The 13,884-nt window shown below is 40.6% G+C and overlaps 1 protein-coding gene across 2 annotated transcripts in view; it reads right to left on the minus strand.

Annotated features, from left to right (window-relative positions):
- The window catches only part of GALNT1 (polypeptide N-acetylgalactosaminyltransferase 1), a 554,146-nt gene that overhangs the window by 204,764 nt on the left and 335,498 nt on the right, over positions 1–13,884 (minus strand). For both annotated transcript variants that reach the window (XM_044293081.1, XM_044293083.1), the window contains 2 exons: positions 6,727–6,844; positions 3,092–3,272 (listed from right to left, as the gene is read on the minus strand). In XM_044293081.1, the coding sequence (XP_044149016.1) occupies positions 3,092–3,272; positions 6,727–6,844 (299 nt within the window). The remainder of the gene's footprint in view (positions 1–3,091; positions 3,273–6,726; positions 6,845–13,884) is intronic.

Below are 13,884 nucleotides of genomic sequence, written 5' to 3' on the forward strand. Positions count from 1 at the left end.
CCATACCCCTCACGGAATCCAAATGCGTAAACATTTTTAGACATTTATATTCCAGACTTCTTCTCACGCTTTAGGGCCCCTAAAAAGCCAGGGCAGTAAAAATACCCCACATGTGACCCCATTTCGGAAAGAAGACACCCCAAGGTATTCCGTGAGGGGCATATTGAGTCCATGAAAGATTGAAATTTTTGTCCTAAGTTAGCGGAAAGTGAGACTTTGTGAGAAAAAAAACAAAAAAAAAATCAATATCCGCTAACTTATGCAAAAAAAATAAAAATTCTAGGAACTCGCCATGCCCCTCATTGAATACCTTGGGGTGTCTTCTTTCCAAAGTGGGGTCACATGTGGGGTATTTATACTGCCCTGGCTTTTTAGGGGCCCGAAAGTGTGAGAAGAAGTCTGGGATCCAAATGTCTAAAAATGCCCTCCTAAAAGGAATTTGGGCCCCTTTGCGCATCTAGGCTGCAAAAAAGTGTCACACATGTGGTATCGCCGTACTCAGGAGAAGTTGGGGAATGTGTTTTGGGGTGTCATTTTACATATACCCATGCTGGGTGAGAAAAATATCTTGGTCAAATGCCAACTTTGTATAAAAAAATGGGAAAAGTTGTCTTTTGCCAAGATATTTATCTCACCCAGCATGGGTATATGTAAAATGACACCCCAAAACACATTCCCCAACTTCTCCTGAGTACGGCGATACCAGATGTGTGACACTTTTTTGATGCCAAGGTGGGCAAAGGGGCACATATTCCAAAGTGCACCTTTCGGATTTCACCGGTCATTTTTTTACAGATTTTGATTGCAAAGTACTTCTCACACATTTGGGCCCCTAAATTGCCAGGGCAGTATAACTACGCCACAAGTGACCCCATTTTGGAAAGAAGACACCCCAAGGTATTCCGTGAGGGGCATGGCGAGTTCCTAGAATTTTTTATTTTTTGTCGCAAGTTAGTGGAATATGAGACTTTGTAAGGAAAAAAGAGAAAAAAAAAAAAATCATCATTTTCCGCTAACTTGTGACAAAAAATAAAAAATTCTAGGAACTCGCAGTGCCCCTCACGGAATACCTTGGGGTGTCTTCTTTCCAAAATGGGGTCACTTGTGGCGTAGTTATACTGCCCTGGCAATTTAGGGGCCCAAATGTGTGAGAAGTACCTTGCAATCAAAATGTGTAAAAAATGGCCTGCAAAATCTGAAAGGTGCACTTTGGAATATGTGCCCCTTTGCCCACCTTGGCAGCAGAAAAAGTGTGACACATCTGGTATCGCCGTACTCAGGAGAAGTTGGGGAATGTGTTTTGGGGTGTCATTTTACATATACCCATGCTGGGTGAGAGAAATATCTTGGCAAAAGACAACTTTTCCCATTTTTTTATACAAAGTTGGCATTTGACCAAGATATTTTTCTCACCCAGCATGGGTATATGTAAAATGACACCCCAAAACACATTCCCCAACTTCTCCTGAGTACGGCGATACCAGATGTGTCACACTTTTTTGCTGCCAAGGTGGGCAAAGGGGCACATATTCCAAAGTGCACCTTTTGGATTTCACCGGTCATTTTTTACACATTTTGATTGCAAAGTTCTTCTCACACATTTGGGCCCCTAAATTGCCAGGGCAGTATAACTACCCCACAAGTGACCCCATTTTGGAAAGAAGACACCCCAAGGTATTCCGTGAGGGGCATGGCAAGTTTTTAGAATTTTTTATTTTTTGTCGCAAGTTAGTGGAATATGAGACTTTGTAAGAAAAAATAAAAAAAATAAAATCATCATCATTTTCCGCTAACTTGTGACAAAAAATAAAAAGTTCTATGAACTCACTATGCCCATCAGCGAATACCTTAGGGTGTCTACTTTCCGAAATGAGGTCATTTGTGGGGGTTTTCTACTGTTTGGGCATTGTAGAACCTCAGGAATCATGACAGGTGCTCAGAAAGTCAGAGCTGTTTCAAAAAGCGGAAATTCACATTTTTGTACCATAGTTTGTAAATGCTATAACTTTTACCCAAACCATTTTTTTTTTGCCCAAACATTTTTTTTTATAAAAGACATGTAGAACAATAAATTTGGCGAAAAATGTATATATGGATGTCGTTTTTTTTGCAAAATTTTACAGCTGAAAGTGAAAAATGTCATTTTTTTGCAAAAAAATCGTTACATTTTGATTAATAACAAAAAAAGTAAAAATGTCAGCAGCAATAAAATACCACCAAATGAAAGCTCTCTTAGTGAGAAGAAAAGGAGGTAAAATTCATTTGGGTGGTAAGTTGCATGACCGAGCGATAAACGGTGAAAGGAGTGTAGTGCCAAAGTGTAAAAAGTGCTCTGGTCATGAAGGGGGTTTCACCTAGCGGGGCTGAAGTGGTTAACATTGGTGTGCTGATGAACCTTTTTTTTCTTATTTTTCTAAAACCTAGGTGCGTCTTATGGGAAGGTGCATCTTATAGAGCAAAAGATTTGGTACTATGAAAATAGATGATTTGATTTAAAAGCATGGCTGCACTCATTACCAGCTCTCTTTTTGCTGAACATATTAAAGAGAACATGTCACCAGTATTATGGTGTCCTAAATAAGGGCAACATAAATAAGTTATTGATTCTCTTAGTGAAATGCTGGCTCACTTTCTTTAATTGACCCAGTCAATCTGCCAACATGTTGTATTGAAAAGCTCCAGCTCATAATGGTGAGTCCTGAATATTCATGAGCTCCGTACTCTCCCCGCCTACCTGCTGTTGATTGACAGTTATTTTCCATATGAATCAGCAGCAGGTGGGCAGGGGAGTGGCTATAGCTCTAAATTTAAAAAAAACGCTGATGTCACGGTGGACTCAAATCAGCTCATTAGCATGCGGCATTTCGCATCTTTGTGTGTATATTATGAGGTAACCATCTGTCACACCAGTAAGTGAATACATCTAAGGTACTTTTTAGTAGTTAATGATTGTATATAATTAGATAAATTATAATCAAATATCCACATGACAGGTTCCCTTTAAATAATTACATTATGTATGAACAATTTAGCATGACTGTAATTTGTAATGAGACACACGCTACACTTATTACAATAAAAATATTCTTACCAGGTGAAATGATATAAAAGAAGTTCTTGAATTCATCCATCCAAACTTCTGCCAACCTTCGATTATTTTTATTGATAATTTGCCCTGTACCACCTGGGAAGGTATATGGAGTAGCTTTGCGAAAAACATGACCGACATGTGAACAAGTAACTATTTCAAGTGTTCCTCCGCACTGCCATATCTAAAGAAAGAAATTGTACAGAACATGAACCAAACCATGATGACTTGTTTAATAACTACAACAAATATTAAATGTACAGTTAGAAGAAAATTGCAAGAAAAAGTATGTGAACCCTTTGGATTGATATGGATTTCTGCACAAATTGGTCAGAAAATGTGATCTGATCTTTATCCAAGTCACAACAATAGACAATCACAGTCTGCTTAAACTAATAACACACAAAGAATAAAATGTTACCATGCTTTTACTGAACACGCAATAAACATTCACAGTGCAGGTGGAAAAAGTATGTGAACCCTTGGATTTAATAACTGGTTGAACCTCCTTTGGCAGCAATAACTTCAATCAAATGTTTCCTGTAGTTGCAGATCAGACGTGCACAACGGTCAGGAGTAATTCTTTACCATTCCTCTTTACTGTTTCAGTTTAGCAATATTCTTGGGATATCTGGTGTGAATCGCTTTCTTGAGGTCATGCCACAGAATCTCAATCGGGTTGAGGTAAGGACTCTGACTGGGCCACTCCAGAAGGCATATTTTCTTCTGTTTAAGACATTCTGTTCATGATTTACTTATATGCTTTGGGTCGTTGTCCTGTTGCAAGACCCATCTTCTGTTGAGCCTCAGCTGGTGGACAGATGGCCTTAAGTTCTCCTGCAAAATGTCTTCATTTTTCCTTTGATGATCGCAATCCGTCCAGGCCCTGACGCGGCAAAGCAGCCCCACACCATGATGGCCCCACCACCATACTTCACAGTTGGGATGAGGGTTTGATGTTGGTGTGCTGTACCTCTTTTTCTCCACGCATACTGTTGTGTGTTTCTTCCAAACAACTCAACTTTGTTTCCATCTGTCCACAGAATATTTTGCCAGTACTGTTGTGGAATATCCAGGTGCTCTTGTGCAAACTGTAAACGTGCAGCAATGTTTTTTTTGGACAACAGTGGCTTCCTCTGTGGTATCCTCCCATGAAATCCATTCTTGTTTAGTGTTTTACGTATCATAGATTTGCTAACAGAGATGTCAGCATATGCCAGAGATTTTTGTAAGTCTTTAGCTGACACTCTAGGATTCTTCTTCACCACATTGAGCAGTCTGCGCTGTGCTCTTGCAATCATCTTTGCAGGATGGCCACTCCTAGGGAGAGTAGCAGCAGTGCTGAACTTTCTCCATTTATAGACAATTTGTCTTACCATGAACTGATTAACAGAAAGGCTTTTGGAGATACTTTTATAACCCTTTCCAGCTTTATGCAAGTCAACAATTCTTAATCATAGGTCTTCTGAGAGCTCTTTTGCGTGAGGCATCAATCATATCAGGTAATGCTTCTTGTGAAAAGCAAACCCAGAACTGGTGTGTGTTTTTTTATAGGGCAGGGCAGCTGTAACCAACACCTCCAATCTCATCTCATTGATTGGACTCCAGTTGGCTGACACCTCACTCCAATTAGCTCTTGGAGATGTTATTAGTCTAGTAGTCTATACTTTTTCCACCTGCACTGTGAATGTTTACATGGTGTGGTCAATATAAACATGCTAACATTTAATTCTTTGTGTGTTATTAGTTTAAGCAGACTGTGATTGTCTATTGTTATGACTTAGATGAATATCAGATCACATTGTATGACCAATTTGTGCAGAAAACCATATCATTCCAAAGGGTTCACATACTTTTTCTTGCAAATGTATATTTGGACAGAGACAACATTTTTCTAATTTTCATTTTGCTGTTGGTAGGCCTTTCTGTCTGAAGTTTAGTCTTTAACAAGTGAAATAAATGCTCTATTGGGTTCTGATCTGGTGACTCACTTGGCCATTCAGAAATATTCTACTTCTTTGCGTTAATAAATTCCTGGGTCGCTTTGGCTTTATGTTTTGGGTCATTGTCCATCTGTATTATGAAACGCTGACCAATCAATTTGGCTGCATTTGGCTGGATTTGAGCACACAGTATGTCTCTGAAAACCCCAGAATTCATCCGGCTGCTTCTGTCCCATGACACATCATCAATAAACACTAGGGACCCAGTGCCACTAGCAGACATGCATGCATAACCCATCACACTGCCTCCGCCGTGTTTTACAGATGATGTAGTATGCTTTGGATCATGAGCTGTACCATGCCTTTGCCATACTTTTTTCTTTCCATCAATCTGGTAGAGGTTGATCTTGGATTCATCTGTCCAAAGAATGTTCTTTCAGAACTGTGCTGTTTTTTTAAGATTTATTTTTTTATTTTTTAGCAAAGTCCAATCTAGCCTTCTTATTCTTGAGGCTTATGAGTGGCTTGCACTGTGCAGTCAACCCTCTATTTTTCATGCAGTCTACTCTTTATGGTAGATTTGGATATTGATGCATATACCTGGAGAGTACTGCTCACTTTGTTGGCTGTTGTGAAGGGGTTTCTCTTTACCATGGTAATTATTAATCATCCACCACTGTTGTCTTCAGTGGGCGTCCAGGTCTTTTTCCATTGTTGAGGTCATCAGTGCTTGCTTGCTTTCTCAGGATGTACCAAACTGTAGATTTTGCCACTCCTAATAGTATAGCAACTTCGCAGATGAAGGATGGCTTGTTTCACCTACATGGAGAGCTCCTTTGACAGTATGTTTACTTCTCAGCAAAATCTTCAAAATGCAAGCACCACACCTCAAATCAATGCCAGGCCTTTTATGTGCTAAATTTAGAATGAAATAAAGAAGGAATTGCTCACACCTGCCCATGAAACAGGCTTTGAGCCAATTATCCAATTACTTTTGGTCCCTTTAAAAACAGGGTGCCACATGTAAAGGAGCTGAAACTCCTAAACCCTTCATCCAATTTTAATGTGGATACCCTCAAATGAAAGCTAAAAGTCTGGAATTTATGTCCATTATATAACTATAACTTGAATATGTTTTAGCAAACAGGTAATAAAAATTTGTGTCAGTGTCCGAATATACAGTCGTGGCCAAAAGTTTTGAGACTGACACAAATATTAGTTTTCACAAAGTTTGCTGCTAAACTGCTTTTAGATCTTTGTTTCCGTTGTTCCTGTGATGTAGTGAAATATAAATTACACACACTTCATACGTTTCAAAGGCATTAATCGACAATTACATGACATTTATGCCAAAAGTCAGTATTTGCTGTGTTGGCCCTTCTTTTTCAGGACCTCTGCAATTCGACTGGGCATGCTCGGTTTCAACTTCTGGGCCAATTCCTGACTGATAGCAACCCATTCTTTCATAATCACTTCTTGGAGTTTGCCAGAATTAGTGGGTTTTTGTTTGTTCACCCGCCTCTTGAGGATTGACCACAAACTTACAAAAACTTAAGCAGCAACTTTTCCAATATTTATGTAACTTTTGGCCACGACTGTATATGGACCTAATTTTATCTTTAGGTTAAATCAGGGGAAAACAAGTCATGGATATCTTACCACACTGTAGGATGATGTTAATATAATTATACGTACCCTAAATGAAATTTCTAAATTCTCCCCTCCCCAGATATCCATTCCAGCATCATATGTCCCAATCTCCTGGAAATAATCTCTGTCGATTGAAAAAAGGCCCCCTGCCATTGTAGGAGTCCTGTAAAAAAAAAAAATATATATATATATACACACACATACATACACACACCAAAATTGCTGCATCTATTATATTCCAGACAGAATTTGCATAAGAAGATGACCTGCCGAAAACAGTCTAGCAGTAAAAATACTTAGAAACACTATACTCCGCTACCGGGGTACTTCCAAGGCTTCCGCTGCCTGGTCCCATGTCAATTTCTGTACAACTGGTCTCTCGCAACGATATCCACATGTGGTAGTCCACAGGAATATCTGCAATAATTGGGGTTTGCTGCAAATTTTAGCTTCCCTGTTGAAGTCAATAGGAAAAAGGACCAACAATCCAGTGACAATTGCTAGTCAAAAATTGACATCTGTGGAAAAAATTATCTGTTTTTTTTTATTCCACAGATGTAAATTTTTGACTAGCAATTGCACATGGAAGCTGCATGCACATGGAAGCAATTAGCAAAAATCTAATTAATTTTACAGGTACTTTAATGCATATCTGGACAGCAAATATGCAGACATTGCGATGTGTGTGGACAGGCACCTACAAAGGTGGTGTTACAAGTACAAGTCACATGACTTCACATAAAGGAATTCAAGAGGGGCCTGGATGTATTTCTGGAGTGTAATAATATTACACGCTATAGCTACTAGAGAGGAGTTATTCTGATTGCCTGATTGGAGTCGGGAAGGAATTTTTTATTCCCTAAAGTGAGGAAAATTGGCTTCTACTGCACTTTTTTTTTTTTTGCCTTTATCAGGATCAACTTGTAGGATAACAGGCCGAACTGGATGGACAAATGTCATATTTTGGCCTTATGTACTATGTTACTATGTTTGGAAGGTAAAGGGACACTGACAGGCCCAATAACCATAATTAGCTGTACATATCCATGCACAGGTCTTCTAATGTGCATTAAAAACATATAAGTATCCCCCCTGTCCACATTATGAATACAGTTAACTCATGTTTTATAACCTGAACTAATCGCTGTTCTTTCTGCCCAAGGGGCGGGGTTTCAGCTTCTCTTGCGCCCAGCCAGCATCACCCCAACCACCGTTTTTGAAGCGTCGCCCAGCTCATCAATATTCACTTAGCTGGGCGGCTTCTGCAGTCCCCGACCTTCCGAGATCCGCATGCCCAATAGAAAGCTATGGGTGCCGGGCGCATGCGCAGAAGCTGAAAGCGAGTCCGATGCCCATAGCTTTCTATTGGGCATGCGCCGGATCTCGGAAGGTCGGGGACTGCAGAAGCCGCCGAGCTCAGTGAAAATTGATGAGCTGGGTGGAGCTTCAAACACTGCGGTTGGGCTGATGCTGGCTGGGCGCAAGAGAAGCTGAAACCCCGCCCCTTGGGCAGAAAGAACAGCGATTAGTTCAGGTTATAAAATGTGAGTTAACTGTATTCATAATGTGGACAGGGGGGATACTTATATGTTTTTAATGCACATTAGAAGACCTGTGCATGGGTATGTACAGCTAATTATGGTTATTGGGCCTGTCAGTGTCCCTTTAATGCAAAAAAAAAAAACAGCACCAGAATAAAATATTTATATTATGTTGGTTTTCAATCCGGGGGAAAAAAAAAACTAAGCAAACGTCATTATTTTCTATTCGCAATTTAGTGCGCCACATTTTCCCCAAGACATTGAATCTCTTTATACTTGTGTGCTGCTACTAATTTGTGTTCACACATCTAAAGCATTCAAGAAACAATGCATGCACTGTCCTTACAATAAGCAGGAATAAAAACACAAAAGAAAGAAAAAAAAAAAAGAAAAAAAAACCTGTATACGGCACCAAATGCCTCAGAAGTAATCGGCTGCTTGTAGTTGAGTGGTTAAATATGGAGTAGTTCCAATCACAATTTTAACCACTTCAACCCCCCTATCTGAAACACCCTTAATGACCAGGCCACTTTTTACACTTCTGCACTACACTACTTTCATCATTTATTGCTCGGTCATGCAACTTACCACCCAAATGAATTTCACCTCCTTTTCTTCTCACTAAAAGAGCTTTCATTTGGGGGTATTTCATTGCTGCTGACATTTTTACTTTTTTTGTTATTAATTAAAATTAACGATTTTTCTGAAAAAAAATGAAATTTTTCACTTTCAGTTGTAAAATTTTGCAAAAAAACAGACATCCATATATAAATTTTTCACTAAATTTATTGTTCTACATGTCTGATAAAAAAAAAATATGGGCAAAAAAAAAATGGTTTGGGTAAAAGTTTACAAACTATGGTACAAAAATGTGAATTTCTGCTTTTGGAAGCAGCTCTAACTTTCTGAGCACCTGTCATGTTTCCTGAGGTTCTACAATGCCCAGACAGTACAAAACCCCACAAATGACCCCATTTTGGAAAGTAGACACCCTAAGGTATTCACTAATGGGCATAGTGAGTTCATAGAACTTTTTATTTTTTGTCACAAGTTAGCGGAAAATGATGATTTCTTATTTTTTTCCTTACAAAGTCTCATATTCCACTAACTTGTGACAAAAAATAAAAACTTCCATGAACTTACTATGCCCATCACAAAATACCTTGGGGTGTCTTCTTTCCAAAATGGGGTCACTTGTGGGGTAGTTATACTGCCCTGGCATTTTAGGGGCCCAAATGCGTGCAAAGTAGTTTGAAATCAAAATCTGTAAAAAAATGACCGGTGAAATCCGAAAGGTGCTCTTTGGAATGTGTGCCCCTTTGCCCACCTAGGCTGCAAAAAGTGTCACACATCTGGGATCGCCGTACTCAGGAGAAGTTGGGGAATGTGCTTTGGGGTGTCATTTTACATATACCCATGCTGGGTGAGAGAAATATCTTGGCAAAAGACAACTTTTCCCATTTTTTTATACAAAGTTGGCATTTGACCAAGATATTTATCTCCCCCAGCATGGGTATATGTAAAATGACACCCCAAAACATGTTGCCCAACTTCTCCTGAGTACGGCGATACCAGATGTGTGACACTTTTTTGCAGCCTGGTAGAGGTAAAGGGGCCCAAATTCCTTTTAGGAGGGCATTTTTAGACATTTGGATCCCAGACTTCTTCTCACGCTTTCGGGCCCCTAAAATGCCAGGGCAGGATAAATACCCCACATGTGACCCCATTTTGGAAAGAAGACACCCCAAGGTATTCAATGAGGGGCATGGCGAGTTCATAGATATTATTTTTTTTTGGGCACAAGTTAGCGGAAATTGTTTTTGTATTTTCTCACAAAGTCTCCCTTTCCGCTAACTTGGGACAAAAATTTCAATCTTTCATGGACTCAATATGCCCCTCACGGAATACCTTGGGGTGTCTTCTTTCCGAAATGGGGTCACATGTGCGGTATTTATACTGCCCTGGCATTTTAGGGGCACTAAAGCGTGAGAAGAAGTCTGGAATATAAATGTCATTTGGATTCCGTGAGGGGTATGGTGAGATCATATGAGATTTTATTTTTTGTCACAAGTTAGTGGAATATGAGACTTTGTAAGGAAAAAAAAAAAAAAAAATTTCCGCTAACTTGGGCCAAAAAAATGTCTGAATGGAGCCTTACAGGGGGTGATCAATGACAGGGGAGTGATCACCCCCCTGTCAGGCTCCATTCAGACGTCCATATGTGTTTTGCGGATCCGATCCATGTATCCGTGGATCCGTAAAAATCATATGGACGTCTGAATGGAGCCTTACAGGGGGGTGATCAATGACAGGGGGTGATCAGGGAGTGTATATGAGGTGATCACCCCCCCTGTCACTGATCACCCCCCTGTAAGGCTCCATTCAGACGTCTGTATGCGTTTTGCGGATCCGATCCATGTATCCGTGGATCCGATCCATGTATCCGTGGATCCGTAAAAATCATACGGACGTCTGAATGGAGTCTTACAGGGGGGTGATCAATGACAGGGGGGTGATCAGGGAGTCTATATGGGGTGATCAGGGGTTAATAAGTGACAGGGGGGGTGTAGTGTAGTGGTGTTTGGTGCTACTTTACACAGCTACCTGTGTCCTCTTGTGGTCGATCCAAACAAAAGGGACCACCAGAGGACCAGGTAGCAGGTATATTAGACGCTGTTATCAAAACAGCATCTAATATACCTGTTAGGGGTTAAAAAAAAAAATCGCATCTCCAGCCTGCCAGCGAACGATCGCCGCTTGCAGGCTGGAGATCCACTCGCTTACCTTCCGATCCTGTGAACGCGCACGCCTGTGCGCGCGCGTTCACAGGAAATCTCAGCTCACGCGAGATGACGCGTATAACGTCCGAAAAAAACGGCAGTCACAAATGGAACGTCTGGTTATTTTCCTTTCAATTAGCACAGGGTAAGGGCAAGGGTAGGCTCAACGTGTTTTGGGGTCACTAAGGATCCCCTTCATCAGGACCATTAATACATCACATGTGGTAGCAAGTATTTATACAGTAAAAGAGCGCCAAAAGGCTGTAAAAAGAGCGCCAAAAACGGGGGGAGGAAGTGATGTCACTTCTGGTTTGCGTTCCAGAGTGGAGTGCATGGTGGCCAGCATAGATTTTGAGTGAGTTCCGGTTTGCGTTCCAGTGTGGAACGCATCGGAACATGGATGGTTAGGTGTCAGAGCCGGAAGGGAAGTGATGTCATTTTTAGACTGCGCTCCAGCATGGAACGCTTAGAGTGACTTGGTGTTTAGTTCCGGTTTGCGTTCCACAGTGGAACGCATCGGAACATATATGAATCGAATACAAATAGTTTCATTCTGAAATAGTGTGGGTCAGTGTGGAGTTATCCAAAGTGATAATAGGGGGCATATGTAATGATCACAGTACATGGTCTGAAGGTGACTAAACAAGAGATGATGTTAGTTGGGTTTCGGCTACATTTCTGTATATAGGGGGACGGAGGACGGGGGAGGAAAGGGGTGGGTGTGATTTTTCACAGATTAATTAGTTCAAATAATTAGCACCAATCTGGGGATATAGCAGAATAAAAATATAAAATAAAAATTGCACACAAAAAAAAAAAATCAAAAAAAAAAAATCACATGAATATATATTCACCACTACCCTTGAATCGGGAGTGTTTTTTTTTATATATATATATATAATAAAATATATGGCACCTCCTTAGTACATATGTAGCTCATGTACTTACACAACAAAGTGTGCATAGTGTGGAGGACAGGATAAGGAAAGTTGCATGGATTATACAGAGATTATACAGGAATCATGGACAAATAAAGGCAAACTGTATGCATAGAAGGCAAAACAAAAAATAAAATAATAAAATAAATAGGCGAAAAAATAAAAGGCAAACTGTATGTAAGTATCTCTAAAAACACGAACATATTCTTGTCTCTGAAAGAACACGTATGAATACATATAAAGGGGTAAAACCTGAACATTTTGTCGTGTGGAGCTCAATAAAGGGCGGAAAAAATTATATTGCAAAAAGTGCACTAGAAGATTAGATATATTAAAAGTAATAAACATATATAAGATGCTTAAAAAATAAATAAAGGAAATATGTGGCAAAGGTAAAAAGGTATTTCGATAGAGGATGTGTTTGTATGTATATGTATAGCTAGTAGGGCTGCAACGATTAATCGATGTAATCGATTATATTCGATAACTGGATTCGTTGTCGACGAATCCAGTTATCGAATAATCGCCGATTCGTTGCTATTCGGGGGGGCGGTCGCTGCATCTTTATTTTACCTTTTTACAATGACGCTCCCGCTCCTGTAACAGCCAGGCAGAGCGGACGGCGGCGTAACGTCACTCACTCACGTGACACGCCTGCTCCGCCTCCTTCATTCATGAAGTGGGCGGAGCAGGCGCGTCACGTGATTGAGTGACGTTACGCCGCCGTCCGCTCTGCCTGGCTGTTACAGGAGCGGGAGCGTCATTGTAAAAAGGTAAAATAAAGATGCAAGCATCGGGGCCGGGGCTGTTAGGGGGAAGGGGGAATCTGTCTATGGCACTGCTATGGGAAGGGGGGTCTGTGTATAGCACTGCTATGGGGAGGGGGGTCTGTGCACTGTTATGAGGAAAGGGATCTGTGCACTGTTATGCCCATAACAGTGCACATATCCCCCTCTCCATAACTACGCCGTCCACAGATCCCCCATAAGTGTCGTCCACAGATCCCCCCATAAGTGTCGTCCACAGATCCCCCCATAAGTGTCGTCCACAGATCCCCCCATAAGTGTCGTCCACAGATCCCCCCATAAGTGTCGTCCACAGATCCCCCCATAAGTGTCGTCCACAGATCCCCCCATAAGTGTCGTCCACAGATCCCCCCATAAGTGTCGTCCACAGATCCCCCCATAAGTGTCGTCCACAGATCCCCCCATAAGTGTCGTCCACAGATCCCCGCCATAAGTGTCGTCCACAGATCCCCCCATAAGTGTCGTCCACAGATCCCCCATAATAGTGTCGTCCACAGATCCCCCATAATAGTGTCGTCCACAATTTGTTTTAATATGGCCTTTGAACATAATTTTTCAAGTAAGATCAGATAAACCTCTGTTTGGTAATTTTGTCGTTTTTTCCGATTAATCGATTAATCGTAGAAATTAATCGGCAACTAATCGATTATTCAAATAATCGTTAGCTGCAGCCCTAATAGCTAGTGCATATTGATGGTATCGTGATACATATAGCTTTTTTTTTTTTCTCTTCTGGTTGTTGTCCGTTGTTTCTATGTTATTCGGAATACCGTCATGAAAATAATTTCCTTATTAACGAAATTTTTTTTTTTTCATTTGTGTGTATATATATATATATTCTTATACTTTAGTTATATTTTGTTGTTGATGTTTGGTATTCAGAGGTTCTGGTTAGTAATTTGAGTATTCGATTGATTCGTTCAGTCCAAAGGGTATTAGTGTATTGAAGTGATAGATCCAGTGCATTTCCTTCTGGCAGAGTTGTTAAGAGGCGGTTATATGTTCTATAGGTGAAACTTTAAGTGTTGATGGGTCCCCGTTATGTTTTTCTGAGTAATGGCGGTGTACGCTGTGGTTTAGGACGCCTCGTTTGATGTTGGAGAGATGCTCGTTCATTCTCTCCCTGACCTGTCCTTTA

The sequence above is a fragment of the Bufo gargarizans genome, chromosome 5 (assembly GCF_014858855.1).
Source record: "Bufo gargarizans isolate SCDJY-AF-19 chromosome 5, ASM1485885v1, whole genome shotgun sequence".
In the NCBI taxonomy this organism is placed as follows: domain Eukaryota; kingdom Metazoa; phylum Chordata; class Amphibia; order Anura; family Bufonidae; genus Bufo; species Bufo gargarizans.